General features: G+C 44.8%; 1 protein-coding gene across 2 annotated transcripts in view; it reads left to right on the plus strand.

The window, feature by feature from the left end:
* The window catches only part of IFT81 (intraflagellar transport 81), a 193,186-nt gene that overhangs the window by 82,721 nt on the left and 88,438 nt on the right, over positions 1 to 22,027 (plus strand). For both annotated transcript variants that reach the window (XM_040416067.1, XM_040416066.1), the window contains exons 5-8: positions 19,732 to 19,821; positions 20,325 to 20,390; positions 20,699 to 20,809; positions 21,687 to 21,771. In XM_040416067.1, the coding sequence (XP_040272001.1) occupies positions 19,732 to 19,821; positions 20,325 to 20,390; positions 20,699 to 20,809; positions 21,687 to 21,771 (352 nt within the window). The remainder of the gene's footprint in view (positions 1 to 19,731; positions 19,822 to 20,324; positions 20,391 to 20,698; positions 20,810 to 21,686; positions 21,772 to 22,027) is intronic.

The following is a 22,027-nucleotide window of genomic DNA, read 5'->3' on the forward strand; positions in this document are numbered from 1 at the left end:
CCCCACTAGTGGCCATGCTCCCCCCTCCTCCTGTCACCCCACTAGTAACCCTGCTCCCCCCTCCTCCAGTCACCCCACTGGTGACCCTGCTCCCCCCTCCTCCTGTCACCCCACAGGGAAGTAGCTGAACAGACTCTGCCGACTATGATGGGATCCGTTCAGTTTCCGTTCGGGATCTTGTCTGCTCCCCCCTCCTCCTGTCACCCCATTAGTAACCCTTCTCCACCCCATTAGTGACCCTGCTCCCCCCTCCTCCTGTCACCCCACTAGTAACCCTGCTCCCCCCTCCTCCAGTCACCCCACTGGTGACCCTGTTCCCCCCTCCTCCTGTCACCCCACAGGGAAGTAGCTGAACAGACTCTGCCGACTATGATGGGATCCGTTCAGTTTCCGTTCGGGATCTTGTCTGCTCCCCCCTCCTCCTGTCACCCCATTAGTAACCCTTCTCCGCTCCATTAGTGACCCTGCTCCCCCCTCCTCCTGTTACCCCACTAGTAAACCTGCTCCTCCCCACTAGTGACCCTGCTCCCCCTCCTCTTGTCACCCCACTAGTGATCCTGCTCCCCCTCTTCTTGTCACCCCACTAGTGACCCTGCTCCCCCCTCCTCCTGTCACCCCACTAATGATCCTGCTCCCCCCTCCTCCTGCCACCCCACTAGTAAACCTGCTCCCCCCCACCAATGACCCTGCTCCCCCCTCCTCCTGTCACCCCACTAGTACCCTGCTCCTCCCACTAGTGACCCTGCTCCCCCTCCTCCTGTCACCCCACTAGTGATCCTGCTCCCCCTCTTCCTGTCACCCCACTAGTGATCCTGCTCCCAGTGGCGTTGCTAGGGCTGGTGTCACCCGGTGCGGTAGAAAATGGTGTCACCCCTCCCCCCCCCTCCCCAAAGCAAATTTTTTTGCCATATATGGGGGCTATGGTGGTGCTACTGCCATAGGGGGCATCCGTTAGCTCAGCAGACCCCCCTAGCAGTCAGAGCCTGGTCTCAGGAGGGGCACTTCCAGATTATTTTCTGTCCGCCACCACAAAACAATGGTGCTTATAGAAAAGACTCCACACTGTAGCGGTATACTGTATATCGTGGGGCACAGTGTAGCAGTATACTGTATATTGTGTGGCACAGTGTAGAGGTATACTGTATATTGTGTGGCACAGTGTAGCGGTATACTGTATATTGTGTGGCACAGTGTAGCGGTATACTGTGTGGCACAGTGTAGAGGTATACTGTATATTGTGGGGCACAGTGTAGAGGTATACTATTTGGCACAGTGTAGCGGTATCCTGTATATTGTGTGGCACAGTGTAGAGGTATACTGTATATTGTGTGGTACAGTGTAGAGGTATACTGTATATTGTGTAGAGGTATACTGTATATTGTGGGGCACAGTGTAGCGGTATACTGTACATTGTGTGGCACAGTGTAGAGGTATACTGTATATTGTGGGGCACAGTGTAGAGGTATACTGTATATTGTGTGGCACAGTGTAGCGGTATACTGTATATTGTGCTGCACAGTGTAGAGGTATACTGTATATTGTGGGGCACAGTGTAGAGGTATACTATATATTGTGGGGCACAGTGTAGCGGTATACTGTATATTGTGGGGCACAGTGTAGCGGTATACTGTATATTGTGGGGCACAGTGTAGCGGTATACTGTATATTGTGTGGCACAGTGTAGAGGTATACTGTATATGGTGTGGCACAGTGTAGCGGTATACTGTACATTGTGTGGCACAGTGTAGAGGTATACTGTATATTGTGGGGCACAGTGTAGCGGTATACTGTATATTGTGGGGCACAGTGTAGCGGTATACTGTATATTGTGGGGCACAGTGTAGCGGTATACTGTATATTGTGGGGCACAGTGTAGAGGTATACTGTATATTGTGGGGCACAGTGTAGTATGCTATATGTGTATAACAAACATATTTCACATAAAAACTTAGTTACTTGGCTCGGCCCTTGGGGATCTCGGACACCACTAACACTTTGGCCGGGGGCTCGGCGGAGCTGATGTTGTGTTTTATCCTAATGAGAAAGATTTCATAATAAGGATTTGGAGAAGGGGCAGAGGGATAGCAGAGCAGGGAGAGGCTGGTGCTGGTGCTGCTACTAGGGGGTCATACCATGTGGGAGTAATAAAGCCCACCATAATGCCCCCTCCTCCCCCCTAGTAGAAATAATTCTCCTTTTAATGTGACAGTGCAAAAAATACCCCCTTGTAATGCCCCCAGTTGAGCTAATGTCCCCATAGTGCCCCCATAATGTCCCAGTATAAAATACCCCTATATAGTGCCCCCAGTGAATCCCCTCATAGTGCTCCTCTCCCCCCTTCCTGCTAGTGCCCCCCATAATGTACCAGTATAAAATGCCCCATATATAGTGCCCCAGTAGATGTCCTCAGTGTCCGGCCTCTGATAGGCTGCCGGCCTAGTGTCCCCCCATAATGCCCCCCAATAATGTGCCAGTAAGTGTCCCCATAGATGCCCCCCCATCATGTGCCAGTATCAAATGCCTCTCTCCTCCCCCCCCCCCCACATGTCCCAGTATCATAGTGCCATCTCCCATCCCCCCCAATGTGCCAGTATGAAGTGCCTCTCTCCTCCCCCCACATGTCCCAGTATCATAGTGCCATCTACCCCCCCCAATGTGCCAGTATGAAGTGCCTCTCTCCTCCCCCCACATGTCCCAGTATCATAGTGCCATGCCCTCCCCCCCCCCCCCCCAAAAGTGCCAGTATCAAGTGCCTCCCCCCCCATGTCCCAGTATCATAGTGCCATTCCATCTCCCCCCCCCCCCCCCAAAGTGCCAGTATCAAGTGCCTCTCTCCCCCCCATGTCCCAGTATCATAGTGCCATGCCATCTCCCCCCCCCCATGTGCCAGTATCAGGTGCCAACCCCCCTCTCCCCATGTGCCAGTATCAAGTGCCTCCCGCTTCCCCCATGGCAGTAACAGTCGGGTATTAAAAAAAAAAAATAATAAACACTTCTACTTACCTCCATGTCAGCGATGCAATGCAGCCTCTTCCTGTGTCCCGCCCTGTATGTCCATATATGGAGTCAGTGCTTGTGTATTTCAGAAACGTTTCTGCTGGGATTCGAACCCACGACCTTCTACTGTTATAGCTGTACATCTATACACATGACAGCTGCCCTAACACACCCAGCACTGCTATATGTCTATATGACAGCTGCAGCAGCACAGTCAGCTCTACTATATCTCTATATATGACAGCTGCTCCAGCAAACCCAGCTCTGCTACATCTATACACATGACAGCTGCCCTAACACACCCAGCTCTGCTACATCTATACACATGACAGCTGCCCCAACACACCCAGCACTGCTATATCTCTAAATGACAGCTGTCCCAGCACACTCAGCTCTGCCATATCTCTATAAATGATAGCTGCACCAGCACACTCAGCTCTACTATATCTCTATATATGACAGCTGCTCTAGCTAACCCAGCTATGCTACATCTATACACATGACAGCTGCCCAAACACACCCAGCACTGCTACATCTAATACACATGACAGCTGCACCAGCACACTCAGCTCTACTATATCTCTATATATGACAGCTGCTCCAGCAAACCCAGCTCTGCTACATCTATACACATGACAGCTGCCCAAACACACCCAGTACTGCTACATCTAATACACATGACAGCTACACCAGCACACTCAGCTCTACTATATCTCTATATATGACAACTGCTCCAGCAAACCCAGCTCTGCTACATCTATACACATGACAGCTGGCCAAACACACCCAGCACTGCTACATCTAATACACATGACAGCTGCACCAGCACACTCATTCTACTATATCTCTATATATGACAGCTGCTCCAGCAAACCTAGCTCTGCTACATCTATACACATGACAGCTGCCCAAACACACTCAGCACTTCTACATCTAATACACATGACATCTGCACCAGCACACTCAGCTCTACTATATCTCTATATATGACAGCTGCTCCAGCAAACCCAGCGCTGCTACATCTATACACATGACAGCTGCCCAAACACACCCAGCACTGCTACATCTAATACACATGACAGCTGCACCAGCACACTCAGCTCTACTATATCTCTATATATGACAGCTGCTCCAGCTAACCCAGCTCTGCTACATCTATACACATGACAGCTGCACCAGCACACTCAGCTCTACTATATCTCTATATATGACAGCTGCTCCAGCAAACCCAGCTCTGCTACATCTATACACATGACAGCTGCCCAAACACACCCAGCACTGCTACATCTAATACACATGACAGCTGCACCAGCACACTCAGCTTTACCATATCTCTATATATGACAGCTGCCCCAGCAAATCCAGCTCTGCTACATCTATACACGTGACAGCTGCCCAAACACACCCAGCACTGCTACATCTAATACACATGACAGCTGCACCAGCACACTCAGCTCTACTATATCTCTATATATGACAGCTGCTCCAGCAAACCCAGCTCTGCTACATCTATACACATGGCAGCTGCCCCAACACACCCAGCACTGCTATATCTCTATATGACAGCTGTCCCAGCACACTCAGCTCTGCTATATCTCTATATATGATAGCTGCCCCAGCACACCCAGCTCTGCTACATCTAATACACATGACAGCTGCACCAGCACACTCAGCTCTACTATATCTCTATATATGACAGCTGCCCCAGCAAACCCAGCTCTGCTACATCTATACACATGACAGCTGCCCAAACACACCCAGCCCTGCTACAGCTATACACATGACAGCTGCCCCAGCACACTCAGCACTGCTATATCTCTATATATCTATCTACTGTATAGCAATACTTAGAGATATATAGATGTAGCAGAGCTGGGTGTGCTGGGACAGCTGTCATGTGTATGGATGTATCAGAGCTGGGTGTGTTTGGGCAGCTGTCATGTGTATAGATGTAGCAGAGCTGAGTGTGCAGGGGCAGCTGTCATGTGTATAGATGTAGCAGTGCTGGGTGTGTTTGGGCAGCTGTCATGTGTATAGATGTAGCAGAGCTGGGTTTGCTGGGGCAGCTGTCATATATAGAGATATAGTAGGCTGAGTGTGCTGGTGCAGCTGTCATGTGTATAGATGTAGCAGTGCTGGGTGTGTTAGGGCAGCTGTCATGTGTATAGATGTAGCAGAGCTGGGTTTGCTGGAGCAGCTGTCATATATAGAGATATAGTAGAGCTGAGTGTGCTGCTGCAGCTGTCATGTGTATTATATGTAGCAGAGCTGGGTGTGCTGGGGCAGCTATCATTTATAGAGATATAGCAGTGCTGAGTGTGCTGGGACAGCTGTCATATAGAGATATAGCAGTGCTGGGTGTGTTAGGGCAGCTGTCATGTGTATAGATGTACAGCTATATTTTTTCAGTCAGTAGCAAGGCTGCTCTTATGGCTGTGTGGTTAAATGCTTTGCCTCTGATACAGAAGGTTGTAGGTTCGAATCCCAGCAGAAACTTTTCTGAAATACAGCCTGACTCCATATATGGACTTACAGGGCGGGGGGACACAGGAAGAGGCTGCATCGCAGTGCTTTGCCTCTGATACAGAAGGTCGTGGGTTCGAATCCCAGACACATCTTTCCCTCTCCTGAGGACGGCAATATAAATGATTCGTGCACCGGGTGCAAGGGGGGTCCACACCCCCCTTGCAACGCCACTGCCTGCTCCCCCTCCTCTTGTCACCCCACTAGTGATCCTGCTCCCCCTCCTCCTGTCACCCCACTAGTGACCCTGCTCCCCCCTCCTCCTGTCACCCCACTAATGATCCTGCTCCCCCCACCAATGACCCTGCTCCCCCCTCCTTCAGTCACCCCACTGGGGACCCTGCTCCCCCCTCCTGCTGTCACCCCACAGGTAAGTAGCTAAACAGACTCTACCGACTATGACCGTTCAGTTTCCGTTCGGGATCTTGTCTTTTTACCAGGTCAAAAAGTGCTGCATATGAGGCTTTTTTGTCAGTTTTTTCAACAGAATCCAAACGCAGCCTCCAATGCAGATGTGAGCAAGTGTAGGCCTACGTATTATGTATTTTAATTGCTGTAACTTTCGTACTCCTCCTTGGGTAAAAATACTCCTCAAAAATGGTCAGAGGAGTATTTTTACTCTTCTAAAAAAAAGTAGTGCGACCTCTGTGTACATGTAAATTTAGGCCTAAGTGGTATGTATGAACACTATGGTCCATATAGACTGTACCTTTCTGCTTGGATCAGACTTTTACCCACTAATATCAACTTTTATGGAATTTAATGAAAAATTACACTTTGATGCAAAGTTGTTTGAAGTTTTTTTTAATTTTGTGTGTGTGTGGGGGGGGGGGGGGGGGGTTAAGTATGAGTTTTTTATCTTGTAATTTAGGTTTTATTTGTACATGTCAATACTGTGAAAATTGTCCTGGCTACCAGAGGTGCAAAATGTCATAACACCCCTGGCAGCGAAAGTGTTAAGGATGTGCCATTTTTTCACAACTGCAAACGTTAGTGTGTTTTTTGGAGTAAAACCGCCAGATCCAGGTCTTAGCTAAAAGTCTACGGCAGGGATCAGCAACCTTCAGCACTCTTGCTGCTGTGAAACTACAACTCCCAGCATGCACACTTACTCCCCTAGAAGTGAAAGGAGTATTCTGGGAGTTGTAGTTTCAGAACAGCTGGAGTGGAGTACCGGAGGTTGCTGGTCCCTGGTCTACAGGATATATGAAATGCAGGACACCCAATCCTTTTTTTTTGGCATTTTGTTTTATAATCTGCCCTTTTCGTTCTTTAGCCTTCTTTTTTTAAAACGCAGAACATTGAAGCTTTTGGCCTTTTTTCTGTTTTATCTTATCGTGACATCATCCTTTGGGCTCATGCACACAAACATATTTTTTGTCTATTCCGCTTTTTTGTGGCTCATATGCAGAACCATTCACTTCAATGGGTCTGCAAAAAAAATTAAATTAATTGACTCTGTGTGCATTAGGCTTCCGGAATTAGAATAATTAGAAACCTAAAAATAGAAACACGTTTTTGCAATACATATTCGGTTGATTCGGTACAGGCACAGTTATTTATGAAAGCCAGAATAACTAATTTTCTGTGCCAGTCGCAGTGCCCCATCACTATGCCAGTCGCAGTGCCCCATCACTATGCCAGTCGCAGTGCCCCATCACTATGCCAGTCGCAGTGCCCCATCACTATGCCAGTCACAGTGCCCCATCACTATGCCAGTCACAGTGCCCCATCACTATGCCAGTCACAGTGCCCCATCACTATGCCAGCCACAGTGCCCCATCACTATGCCAGCCACAGTGCCCCATCACTATGCCAGCCACAGTATCAATCTCCATGCCAGCCAGCCACAGTGTTCAATCACTATGCCAGCCACAACGCCACATATCCATGCCAGCCACAGTGACCAATCACCATGCCAGTCTCAGTGGTCCTTCACAGTGGCTGCCATAGTGCCCTATCATATTGTCTGCCACAGTACCCCCAGACAGCATCTTGACTGCTATTAATTTAAGAATGTGGGGCTAGCGTAGCAGCCACTGCACAGATTTAGGCCGAATGCACACGGACGTGGAACACGGATGTGAGCGGTCCGTGGTATCCCGGCCTGGCATCCTGCTGACAGCAGGAGCGCACAGCGTCATTGGTTGCTATGACGCCGTGCACTTCATGCCGCTGCTGCACTACAGTAATACACTCATACAGATCATACCAGTGTATTACTGTAGTGCAGCGGCGGCATGAAGCGCACGGCGTCATAGCAACCAATGACGCCGTGCGCTCCTGCTCTCAGCAGGATGCCAGGCCGGCATACCACGGACCGCTCACGTCCGTGTTCCACAGCCGTGTGTATTCGGCCTTACTGTGTAAAAATGTCTGGGTTATCGTCTCACTGAAAGTCACTGAATTGTGAGTGTGTGTGTGAAATGTGACTGAGCAGATAGCACAGACGTCTTCCACACAGCACAGTGCAGGTTTATTCCACACAGCACAGTGCAGGTTTCTTCCACTCACATGCTCAAAGTCCTGTCAGCTGCCTGCACCCAGACTGTTAGAAGCACCAGCAGGTTGCACAGTTTTTAACGAGAAATCATGAATATAATAGTTAAAAAATGCAGTATTACCTAGTACAGCTCTCCTGTGTTGACACCTCACAATTGAACAACTTTGGTGGTCAAGGATTATCCCAGGAATGGACTCCCAAGGACTGCAGCATTTTGAATAAACGCAGGTTACCTAAAGTCTATAAATGAATCTGCAGTATCTACAAATATCAGGCCTCAACACAGGCTGTAAGACACATTTCTGAGAACTAGGGCAAATTGTGTTTTTTATAGCATCAAATCCTAATCTAGATCAGGGAAGTTATTTGTGACAGCAGTTATGCCATGATACGTTTATTTGAAGTGATGAGCATATCTTAACAATGAGAAAGTCCAAACTTAAAGAGGACCTTTCACTAGAATAAAAAATGTAAACTAAGCATACAGACATGTAGAGCGGCGCCCAGGGATCCCCCTGCACTTACTATTATCCCTGGGCGCCGCTCCGGTATCTTCATATGTTCGGCTCAACTGGGTGGAGCCTGCCGGCGTCTCCTTCTCCCATGCTGTAGCGCTGGCCAATCGCAGCGCTCAGCTCATAGCCTGAGAGAAAAAAAAAACCTCTCAGGCTATGAGCTGAGCGCTGCGATTGGCCAGCGCTACAGCCTGGGAGAATGAGACGCCGGCAGGTTCCCCTGGGTGGAGCCTAACTATGAAGATACCGGAGGCTATAACGGGATACTTTATTTCCCCTAACACATCATTCTGTCTTAGGGGAGTTGTCCAAAAAGGAATATTTTTTAGTAAAGAGCTCAGGGTGGATTAAAGAAAAAAAAACTTAGGGGGTCAGTTATGAAACTGGTGTAAAGTAGAACTGGCTTAGTTGCCCCTAGCAACCAATCAGACTCCTTCTCTTCAATTTCCGAAGGAGCTGTCCAAAATGAAAGGTGGAATCTTACTTGATACCCTGAAACTCTTGTTTGGATTCCCGCTGGAATGCGTCACATCTGCCTGTATTTTGTTTATGACAATAATGTGAAGATTCATTAGCATCAAAAAGTGACTGCTGATCCACTTCTACTTGAGAGGGGATCAGAAAGCAGAGACCAGTGGCGATCTAGTAAGCATCAGAACAGGGGCAGCAGGGGATCAGTGACATGAGTATTGCTTCTTTTATGTTTTTAACCCACTCTGAGCCCCTTCCTAAAAATGATTCCACACTGGACAACCCCTTCAACCCATAAATGTGGTGTCAACACAGCCTTAAGTCCCCTTTACACAGCCTGACCTTTTGTTTCTAATAGTTGCCTGATAATCAGAGTAGGTGAAAGCTGCATTAACATGTAGCTGCCATCTTCTGGGTCTGAGGACCTGTGCTCAATACCAGGATAAGTTGTTCCTATATGCATTCATTGTTTTTGGGCAGCAGATCCCTGTTTACACAGGACTATCTGCTGCCCAGAAACAATGGCTTTGATGTCTGCATCATCATTGCTTTCACCCAGAGGTCGCACTACATTTTTCCGGAAAAGTAAAAATACTCCTCTTACCATTTTTGAGGAGTATTTTTAGCCAAGGAAGAGTACGAAATTTGCAGTAATTCAAATACATAATATATAGGCCTGCACTTGCTCACATCGGCATTGGAGGCTCCGTTCGGGACCTCAGTCGCAGTTTCTGTCAAAAAGATCAGACAAAAAAGCCTTGTAGGATTTTGATAAAAAGATGAGATCCTGAACAGAAACTGAACAGACTCCATTATAGTCAGTGGAGTCTGGTCAGCTCTGTTCCTGTCAGTTACGTGCCAGATCCAGCACTTCTGTTATTTTCGTTGGTCTGTTCATTTAACAGAGCACAACAACAGAAATTATATAGGTGCAGTGTGAATGTGGCCTCCCATCAGCTTCTCAAATATACAGTCCCATGTAAATAACCACCCCCTTCCATCAGCTTCTCCAACATACAGTCCCATGTAAATAACCACCCCCTCCCATCAGCTTCTCCAACATACAGTCCCATGTTAATAACCACCCCTCCTGTCAGCTTCTCCAACATACAGTCCCATGTTAATAACCACCCCTCCTGTCAGCTTCTCCAACATACAGTCCCATGTAAATAACAACCCCTCCCGTCAGTTTCTCCAACATACAGTCCCATGTAAATAACAACCCCTCCCGTCAGTTTCTCCAACATACAGTCCGTGTGAATAACATTGCTCCCCCCCCCCTCCAGCATAGGGTTAATAATCCCCTGGGAGGGATCTGAAGTGAATGCACAGCAGGTTATGATAGCCAAGTGATAAAGTACAGGGAGGATCCACCATATTGGGCTGTACTTTATCACTTGGCCATATTAACCTGCTGTGCATTCACTCCAGACCCTAGGCCGGCCGACTTATTAGAAGTCTGTGGGTGTCCTAATACCACTCTACAACCCGGCGGTTGTATGGAGTGGTAATAAGCCATATATATATATATATATATGCGATGAAAAGAAGGGCAGCACTCCAATAGATAAAAAATGAAAAACTTTATTTACCCATAAGGCTGTAGCGACGTTTCCGCTCTTACACAGGAGCCTTCCTCAAGCAGGAGGAAGGCTCCTGTGTAAGAGCCGAAACGTCGCTACAGCCTTATGGGTAAATAAAGTTTTTCATTTTTTATCTATTGGAGTGCTGCCCTTCTTTTCATCGCTTATATTACATTGGATTGGCTTATATCCACATTGGGCTTTTTGCACCCTTCATCTACTTTTATCTGTGACGGTGCTGCCATCTCTTTTTTTCTTTTATATATATATATATATATATATATATATATATATATATATATATAAAAATGTGCATGGACTTATTCTTTTGGATTCTGTACGTTTTAGGTCTCATGCACACGGCCGTCCCGTGCATTGTGGACAGCAATTTGCGGTCCCCAATGCACAGGAAACATCCGTGCGGATTCCGCAGATGGATCCAGACCCATTCAACTTGAATGGGCCTGTGATCCGTCCGCACCCCTGCGGTGCAGAGGAACAGAGAGAAACCCCTTGGAAGCACTCTGCAGTGCTTCTGTGCCACCATTACACACCGGACCTTCCGGATTGCAGACCCATTCAAGCAAATGTGTCCGCATCCATGATGCGGTGAGCACACGGCTGGTGCCCGTATATTGCAGACCCACTGTTTGCAGGCCGCAATATGGGCAACGGCTGTGTGCATGAGGCCTTAGACAGAAGAAAATACACAGCATGCGCCATTCCAACCCTCCCCCCTTCCCCCACACCCACCCTGTCTAACATTGTAAAGAAACCAATTTTTTTTTTTATACCCGTGCTGAACATTATAACCAAGAGTCTGAAGCCTCAGCTGAGCGTTGCTTCCCCTCACTGTTGAGCGCAGTAGTGAAGACGGTCCCATAGACTTTCTATTGAGGCCATCTTCAGTACTGCACTCAGCAGGGAGGAGAAGTAGCGCTCGGCTGAGGCTTCAGACTCCTGGTTATAGAGATTAGCGGGGTTCACAAAGCTGTGACCCCCGCTAAAGCCAACTGCCCACCAAGACCCCTTACCCCACCAAGCACCATCCGGTAAGGATCGTGTGCCGCTGCCAGATTCTTCCCCCTCACTACAGTTTAGCGTGCTTAATGGTGGGCAGCCCATTCAAACCGACCAATAACAAAGCTCCTTGATGTACGGAGCTTTGTTATTGGTTGTTTCAGGCAGCAGCAGCATCGCTGCTCTGCCTGCGCCGTTCACAGCACTTACTGCGCTGATGAAAAGCAGGGAAAAGTCTAAGGCATATTGGTACGCCTTAGATTTTTTTTTTTAAAGGGAACCTGTCATCAACTTTGTGCTGGCCATACTAACAGCAGAATAAAGTAGAGACAGGTGAGATGATTTCAGCGATCTGTCATTTATAAGTTAAAAGTAAGTGGTTGCCGAGAACCAACATCACAATCATTGCAGACTGAGCCTGGAAAAGAGTCCCGGCCACCTGAGAAGTCATGGTTACTCATGAATTCCTGCTCTCCTGCCCACCTGCTGATGACGGACAGTCTTCTACCCAGTTGTCTCCCTTTCCCGCTAGGAGAGAACTGCCAATCATCAGCAGATGGACGGGAGAGCAGGAGATTATGAATAACCGTGACTCTTCTCAGGTAGATTTGACTCTTTTCAAGGCCTGGGCTGTAATGATTATGATGCTGGTTCTCAGCAACCACTTACTTTTAGCTCATGAGTGACACACCGCTGAGATCAGCATTTCTGTTACTATTTTATGCTGCCCTCAGTTACGGTCAGCATAAAAATGATGACAGGTTCCCTTTAAGGAGTAAAATAGCCTGAATAAGCATCTCTGACGCTTGTACAGACATTATTGCGACCTCTGCTTTCACGGACACAGGAAAAAAGGCACCTATTTTCATGGACTTTCTAGAAATTTCTGGACGGTTGGCAACCATTGACAAACATTGTTTGCCGATAAAAAGGGGCCATTAGCTGTTCTACTCACCGTTACTAAGGCTACTTTCTTGCTCCGCATCCCAGGATGGAAAGCAATCCGCAGCATTGCTCTCCGGTATGAGTACGGAACGGAATGCATTTTGGAGCATTCCGTTCTGTTCAGTTACGTTTTGTCCCCATTGACAATGAATAGGGACAAAACAGAAGCGTTTTTTTCTGGTATTGAGACCCTATGACGGATCTCAATACCTGAAAACATTAACGCTAGTGTGAAAGTAGCCTAAGGCAAGGTGACACATGGTCCTGACCACCAGCATAACTTGCTTTGCTACACTGTTTCCATACCTCCCATGCCCTGCAATGGGAGCCACTGAAATTGCAAGCTCCAGCGCGCTCCACTGTCTGCCAGCCAGCTGGTGGTTGGGACTCTGTCTTAGTAACGGTAAGATGACACAACCTCTGTGTGACAGTATTAACTGGCAGGGAGGCTGCATTATTTAATGGGGGAAATGTTTTCCGCTGCCATTTTGAAATTTGTCATTGAATTCAGCCCAGGTTTTTCCAATGGAAATAGGGTCGTATGATATACCTGGGAACACAATGAAAGTGTCAGTTTTGGCATATCTTTTACGTTTAGGAGGTCAAAGTTTTCTAAAGGGCTTTACATGAAGTGTTCTATGTGTCCACCATTCTACCAGAAGCGTGTGGTTTAATGTTTTAATCCAGTCTTTGTGAACACATTGAAGAACCACATCTGATATTTCTTCACATCACTGTAGGATTTGCCATTTCAGGTGAGCCAAATTGTGCAACATGCAAAACTGACACTTCCAGTGTGTTTTTGGGTAACTTATAACCAACATTGATATTTCACATGAGCCCCTTCCCATTAGAAAAACCTGAGCTGAATTCAATATGGTGGATTCAAAATGGCAGCATAAACATTTCCACCTCCAAACAATGCAGCCTCCCTCCCAATTAATACTTTCACACGTTTGAAGACAATTTTCTACAAATGACACCGGTTAAAAGGCTGCGTCCAGACTTTTGCCTCACCCCATATTTCTGTATTACAGTGCATCATTTTAATATCTTCTCACTTTTATTGATCAAGTATTATTTGGCCCATTCTTCTTGAACAGTTTTGTCACCGCTTTTGTTGTGTTGAAACGTGTACGAAGTTAAACATTATGAGAAGGGATAATTGAAATGGTTATAAAAACACTGAAGACCCAGCTGGAAAACAGGGGGAATATAGAGGAAAGGTTTCAGTATACCTGATCTTTAAGAACAACAGGAGAATGTTCTACAGTGGACAGAAAGTACAGGCTGCATTAGAGAATTCTATAACTCGCCCACCTCCCGATGCCCACACACCACCACAAGAGTCCTCTATCTGTTCCTGTTAAAGCCAAGTCAGGCATTCACATTGAAATGACAGGCTGTGCAGAGCAGAATTTTTTCCTGCTCACTTCAAGGTTACAGAACAGATTTTACATATGCCGTTTACCATTATTTTAAATCAAATCCTTTTTTTTATTTATTTGACCAGAACAGTGTTACATATACACATCGAGTTCTAAAATTTAACAGGAAAAAAATCCATTTGATATAATCCTCTGTGTATTGTCAAGTTATTTTATATTTATATAAACAAATATATGTAATTATATATAATTCTAGGGAAAACTACCACCCCTTCCTACCCTCCTTTAACCCTTGCCCCCCACCCTTACCCCCACTCACTCCGGCCCAGCAGTTTTATTTCTTTAGAGCCTAATGTGATTGAGACATCCAGTCACTCCATAGTTTATCAAACTTTTGTGGGCAACCTCTTTTGAGAAATAAAAATTTTTCACACACCAACATATTGGTGACTTTCATCCGAAATTCCTCTACTGTCGGAGGGCTCGCCTGTATCCAGTGCAGGGCTATTAGTTTTCTAGCAACATATAACAATCTTCCCACCGCTACTTTTATATACTCATCTGCCCCAACCTTCGAGACATAGCCTAAGATACATATCTTAGGATCTCTGTCTACCCGCACTGACATTGTCTGATACACTGCCTGTCCATAAAAAAAAGTCGCCACCTGGATTTAACTAAGCAAATAATTATGAGCCTCCTATTGGATAATTACTGCATGGGTGATTATCTTTCCGCTGGCAACAAGTTATTTAACCCCAACTGGTGCAATGAGTTGCTTCTCATTTCTTAAACAACCATGTCGAAAGACACATCTCGTGGTCGTGGAAAAGATGTTCGTCTGTTTGAGAAGGGTCAAATCAATCAAACAGAGAAAACATCTAAGGAGATTGCAGAAACTACTAAAATTGGGTTAAGAACTGTCCAACGCATTATTAAAAACTGGAAGGATAGTGGGGAAAAAATGTGGCGGGGGAAAAAATCCTAAATGATCGTGATTGTCGACCACTTAAACGTTTGGTGAAATCAAATCGAAGAAAAACAACAGTAGAACTCAGGGCTATATTTAATAGTCAAAGTAAGAGCATTTCCACACGCACAATGCGAAGGGAACTCAAGGGATTGGGACTGAACAGGTGTTTAGCCGTAAGAAAACCACTAATCAATGAGGCAAACCAGAAAAAAGGCTTCAATTTGCTAGGGAGCATAAAGATTGGACTCTGGAGCAATGGACGAAGGTCATGTAGTCTGTTGAGTTAAGATTTACCCTGTTCCAGAGTGATGGGTGCATCAGGGTAAGAAGAGAGGCAGATTAAGTGATGCACCCATCATGCCTAGTGCCTACTGTACTACCTGAACATACTGAATGACTAGGTTATTCCATCAATGGATTTGTTCTTCCCTGATGGCACGGGCATATTCCAAGATGACAATGCCAGGATTCATCGGGCTCAAATTGTGAAAGAGTGGTTCAGGGAGCATGATGCATCATTTTCACACATGGATTGGCCACCACAGAGTCCAGACCTTAACCCCATTGAGAATCTTTTTATTTTTATTTTTTTGGTGGCGACTTTTGGACAGGCAGTGTATATTGTCTCCAATATTCCCGTCCAATACCCATCTAGACTTTGACATTGCCACATCATATGCAGCAAGTCGACTGGTTCCAGTGCACATCTTGGACATCTTGCGTCACTCCTGACACCAATATGATGTAAAAATATTGGTGTTTTGTACACCCTGTGTATAATGAATAGTTGGGATAGTTTCCCCTGTTTACTTAACAACACCAGAAGGGGCCACCTCCAGAATTTCTTCCCATTGATCTTGTGGTATTTCCCCTATATCTCTCTCCCATTTTTTCATTCATGACAATGGATGGGAATTCAAAAACGTATCCAATAGCAAAGAGTTTAGCGCAGATATCGGGCCTCTCTTGTCTCCTCCTAAGAGCACCAGTTTTTGGGCTGTCTCTAGTTTAGTAATGCCATAAAAAAATGTAAGCGTAGTATCATACGCATGGCGGAGTTGAAGATACTGATAGAAACTCTTACAGGGAACCTGAAATTTCTCCTGTATATCCATAAAAGACCTAAACACTCCATTATCTATCAGGTCACCTATCCTAAGGATCCCTTTAGATTTCCAATCCTGCAGTCCAAACAGTGAAAGAAATTCCGGTAAAAGGGGTTATTCCATATCGGTGATAATTCACTAATGCCCCCATACCCTCTCATTAATTTTATGAAATCTGTCCAAAGGTAACCAGACCGGGGCGTTATGGAGTACGTATAAAAGTTGTGGCATCATTACCATCTTGAAGAGATTTACTCTTCCCACAACTGAGAGAAACAGCTTACACCAGGCTCTAACCTTCCCTCTAAATTTCGCCAAGAGTGGAAACGGGCTCAGCTCCTCATAGTCCATAATCCTGGGTGAAATTTGTATCCCTAGGTACTTGATCTTCTCAACACATGTTATTTTATTATTGATAACCGTGACAGATACAGCTTGGCCATCTATAGGCATCAATGCCGACTTTTGCCAATTAATAGTAAGGCCCGATAGCCTACCAAACCTGTCAATAAGAGACACAGTGGCCGATATAGAAGATGACGTATCTCCCAGAAATAAAAGAGTATCATCGGCATATTATCCTATTTTATTATGTATCTGGCCGTATTGAAATCCCTTTATATCCGGAGATTTTCGCACTGCTGCCGCCAAAGGCTCAATGGCTATGGAAAATAATAGGGGTGATAGCGGGCAACCCTGTCTAGTTCCCCTAGCTAATTGAATACAGCTAGACACTCCCCCATTAGCCCTAATCCGTGCCTTCGGGTTAGAATACAGTACATTTACCCATTTAATAAAGCGGTGTCTAAAACCCATACAGCTCAACGTACCCCAGAGATATCCCCACTCCACGCTATCAAAAGCCTTAGCAGCATCCAGAGACAGAACAGCTCTATCTCCACAGTTATCCGCAGAGACCTGTAGACTAGTGTATACTCTGTGGATGTTAATAGCTGTAGACTTCTGGGGCATAAAGCCCATCAGTTTACCATTATTAGCACTATTGAGTCAATTTATTGCGGGCCTCGCAGTGCAGAATTATTGCCAAATATATGCAGAAAAATTAAGTGGATCAATATGCAACGTTGGTATCGGCTCACATGACAGTATACATTTATAATTCATAGCGAATTACGGCAGATCCTCGACAACTGTGCTAATATGCGCGTCTCTGTACTGTGATTTTCCAATTACACACATTAATAACCAGCTCAGCAGCCTTCTTCTTATGACTTACATTTACCAGGAAATTAATTTTGGAGTGTTTTCCTCATTTTTTTCAACTACAGAATGTTATCAAGATCCATGGAAGACTGCCCAGCCTGTTGTCTACATGGCAATCTCAAGCACAATTGCCTAGTACAAGATGTAGTTAAAAGCCACAAACCTCCTCAGACATTGTATTTATAGAAGACAAGATTATTTCCCAGCCTTATAGGTAGACTTGGTAGTTATATCTTTTATAAGTGGGATTCTGTTTACTTTGGATTGACAATATATGGCAGTGCTATGGAATTAATTTGTTCATATCAGTTCTTTCAGTGTAGCATTTCTATTCTATGTAGCACTGCTATTCTTCAGCTTGGAGAGGAAATAAAACCAGTATGAAATTTAAAGTTGTATGGGCCTAGATATTGATAACACAGCTCTGTTTGTGACATGTGAGGGTCTATCTACTGGAACGTCTACCGATCAGAAAATACAGCGCCTGTGTCATCCATGAACTGTCTAGTATCACAGCGTTGTTAGGTAAGCGGGTCCCACTGTCACTGAACAGATTTCACTTGGGGCTACTCCTAAGGGCGTTACTCAAGTGGACCCACTGGTCTTCACCTTTTCATCCTATACAGGGATACGGTCTCCGCTGCAGGGGAACCGCCAGGTTGCTACCTTTTGGAATAGTCTCAGTTCAGTGACAGCTGACCCTCAGGGATCAAGAGACTCTGGTGTGAGGCACCATGGAGTCATGCAAAGTCGTAGTAAATGGATAGGCTGAATTCAGGGCAGGCTGTGTGCGCACAGTTTGGTAAATAGTCTAAAGGTCAGGGCTGGCAGCACGGGTTCAGAGGTCAAGCAGCAAAGCGCAAATCTAGCAAGCAAGCAGAGGGCAGGCATGGGCAAACAGATGCAACTGCTGCACACCTTTGCAAGGAATAGCAAGCTAGGTAACCCTTTGCTCAGTACACTCCCAAAGGGGAAGGTTCCCTTATTACTTGAAAGAGGTCAGCCATAGGCCTGGGTAAGATTAGGGTTGTTCTCACGCTGGAACTTTGAGAGGAGGACGCACATGCCGTAAGGGCAGGGAGACACAGTCAAGCCGCACATGTCTGGTGGAAGAGGAGGGGCCATCACAAAACTGTTCTGCTGTGCCCACTGGGAAGATGTAGGTCAGGCACAGACAACTGGAGGCACAACAGCGCCAAGGTGATCATCCTGGCGGCCATACCCGATGGAAGCAGATGGATGCTGACAGGCACAGACCAACATTGTTACAAGCACAGCTATAGGGCTAAGTTGTAATATCATAGAAACATAGAATGTGTCGGCAGATAAGAACCATTTGGCCCATCTAGTCTGCCCAATATACTGAATCCTATGAATAGCCCCTGGCCCTATCTTATATGAAGGATGGCCTTATGCCTATCCCATGCATGCTTAAACTCCTTCACTGTATTTGCAGCTGCCAGTTCTGCAGGAAGGCTATTCCATGCATCCACTACTCTCTCAGTAAAGTAATACTTCCTGATATTACTTTTAAACCTTTGCCCCTCTAATTTAAAACTATGTCCTCTTGTAGCAGTTTTTCTTCTTTTAAATATTCTCTCCTCTTTTACCTTGTGTATTCCCTTTATGTATTTAAAAGTTTCTATCATATCCCCTCTGTCTCGTCTTTCTTCCAAGCTATACATGTTAAGGTCCTTTAATCTTTCCTGGTAAGTTTTATTCTGCAATCCATGTACCAGTTTAGTAGCTCTTCTCTGAACTCTCTCCAAAGTATCAATATCCTTCTGGAGATATGGTCTCCAGTACTGAGCACAATACTCCAAATGAGGTCTCACTAGTGCTCTGTAGAGCAGCATGAGCACCTCCCTCTTTCTACTGGTAATGCCTCTCCCTATACACCCAAGCATTCTGCTAGCATTTCCTGCTGCTCTATGACATTGTCTGCCTACCTTTAATTCTTCAGAAATAATGACCCCTAAATCCCTTTCCTCAGATACTGAGGTTAGGACTGTATCACTGATTTTATATTCTGCTCTTGGGTTTTTACATCCCAGGTGCATTATCTTGCACTTATCAACATTAAATTTTAGTTGCCAGATTTTTGACCATTCCTCTAGTTTTCCTAAGTCCTTTTCCATTTGGTGTATCCCTCCAGGAACATCAACCCTGAAATCAGAAGCAGCCTATGGAAGTTGCATTATATCTAGTAAAACTATAAAGGGGTTTCTGTTATGAATGGTGAACTTGGACAAGGTCTCTCATTGATGATGTATCCTAGAGATTTCTTTAACAGTTATAACATTGAAAATGAATATTTGGTCTAGATGGAAATATAACCCATAGATCTAGTGCTGTGCGGCATCATTGATAGTTTTTATGGCTCGAGTAAATCTTGCTTGTTTGTTTGTGTTACAGTGTAATACATTTGTCTGGTTACATCATCATCTTTTCTGTTGTAAGCCATATATTGTCTGTCTTTACAGTATGAAGAACTGATGGAGAACTTCAAAACTCTTCATAAGGAGTGTGAGCAGCTAAAAACATCTGGCTTCTCTACCGCTGAGATTAGACGGGTAATGTTAGTTTTGTGTGCTTTTTATGTTATTGGTGCTAGCATTGAAGATCTCTAGCCCTTTAATGTGCAGAATTTCAGGATTTTTTTACTTTAAATTTTATTTTAGAATGTTTTGTTTCTTATCAGTTTGGCCCACCAGTTATTGACTAGATTAGAAGGTCTTTTTTGACTGGGACTGGTATATGAAACAGGTTCAGTTGAGCTAAATCTCTTCCTGTTGCTTATAAAGGATGAACATATTCAGCTCTGTACAAAGATTTTAACTTCTGCCCTTATTCTCTGAGCCCATCTGGTTTCATACACAAATTTCTGTGGCCAGATAACTTTTGACATGTAAAAGGGACATGATAAAATGTTAGAACATACAGACTGATGCCCCGATTTTTTCGTACAGATTTCTTTGTAGTTAATATCTGAAGGATGCATATGTTGTCCTGTTACAGCAGGCCAAACATATAGAACAACAACCTGTGATGTAAATTATGTTTCCGCCATCTTTAGGACATCAGTGCAATGGAAGAGGAAAAGGATCAGCTAATGAAGAGAGTTGAACGTCTTAAAAAAAGGGTGAGGATATATTTGTTACTGTAAGATTCCAGTGTCAAAACTGTTGGCTGAGGGAATGCAAACATGGATTCGGATCTGCATGTTGCTGTTTTAGTAAGGAAGATACAAATGCAACTGACAGAAAGAAGATCTCCTTAGGCTGAAGGCCAAAGCTTTTAAGGAACTTGAACCCAATAACTTTCTGTCAGCTGCCGAGAGTAATTGACATGAATAGGAAATGCCAAGAGAGACTTGTGGTACATTTGATATGTCTCTTAATTTCCTGAAGAATCTCACAATCATTAGCACCATTGGATTGTTTACTGTAGGTGGAGACAGTTCAGAATCATCACCGGATGCTTGAAATAGCAAGTCAACTGCGTGTCGAAAAAGAAAGAGAAGAATCTCTGGCCCAACAGAAGCAGGAGCAGAGAAATCAGGTACCTTTCTTGCGCATTGTGTACTACTCTCAGTCATTATGCACCATAAGAACAGCAATATATAGTAAATGAGTAGAAACATAAACAGATGAGGGCTTATTCTATAATATATGAGACTGTCTTTTGGCAAGACCTTCTTGCTATTTATTTTATTTCTGCTTAGCTGGTATTTACACAGTTACATTAGGATGCAACTATGGTTAGTAACTGAATCCTAATCCCTGAGTAGAGCAGAGAGGAGGCTGAGGCAGCTCTTTACCTCAGTGTTGTGAAGTAACTTGTCCTCCTGTGTGATTAGGACAGGTTTTGTGTGTACTAATAGGACAGCAGTCATTTTATTTATCCTAATGTTTGCTCCCTAGACAAAACAAGACATTATAACTAATTAAAGGTATTTGGGAATTTATAATAAAATACTATTTATTTTGAATGTTTTCATTTTCTTTATTCTGTTGGTTATTTCTGCATCTACTGAGCAAACCATCCCAAGCTCGTGGTTTTACCAGAAAATACTAACATATTAGGATAGGACACTAGGACCACATGGTCTTATCTACAACACTTTATTATGTAAAATGCTGTGTATACAATCACGCTGTCTTTCATAACCATTGTATAGATGTCATTCTGAACAGAGGCTTGTTACCCTTTAGTTAATGGGACCTGTATGAATTTTCTCTAGTCCATGCCTGCCCAATCTCTGTGTCATAGAAAATCCCACTTTCTGAAGCAAAAACAGGACTGAAGCATAAAAATATAAATGAAAAGCTTCATCTTTGGTTCCTCCATACTTTGTGTCAGGATCTACTTCCTTAATTCAAGTATGAAGATGTTTTTATATTGTTAATAAGTATAATAAAGTAATCTCAATTTACAGCTTTTTAGTGCAGAGCAGAAGCTGCAGAGAGCCCAGCAACAGTTGAAAAACATGCGACATGCAGCCGCTGATGCAAAACCGGAAGGTAAATTAAATTAATGAAGTTATATACATGTACAGGGAAGACATAACTACGGTATATATCAGCATGCTCAGCTCCTCCTGCACTGTAACCTGTTGCCTGCAGATTGCACTGCATTTTGAGGTGACAGGTCCTCTTTAAATGCATTTAAAAATAGTAAAACAAGGAGTTCTGTATTGTAAGAAAAAAGCATGTAATCAAGATGGGTCAATTAAAAGAATTAAAAACACAAACCCATCCAGATACTGCCTAACCACAT

The sequence above is a fragment of the Bufo bufo genome, chromosome 2 (assembly GCF_905171765.1).
Source record: "Bufo bufo chromosome 2, aBufBuf1.1, whole genome shotgun sequence".
Lineage (NCBI taxonomy): Eukaryota > Metazoa > Chordata > Amphibia > Anura > Bufonidae > Bufo > Bufo bufo.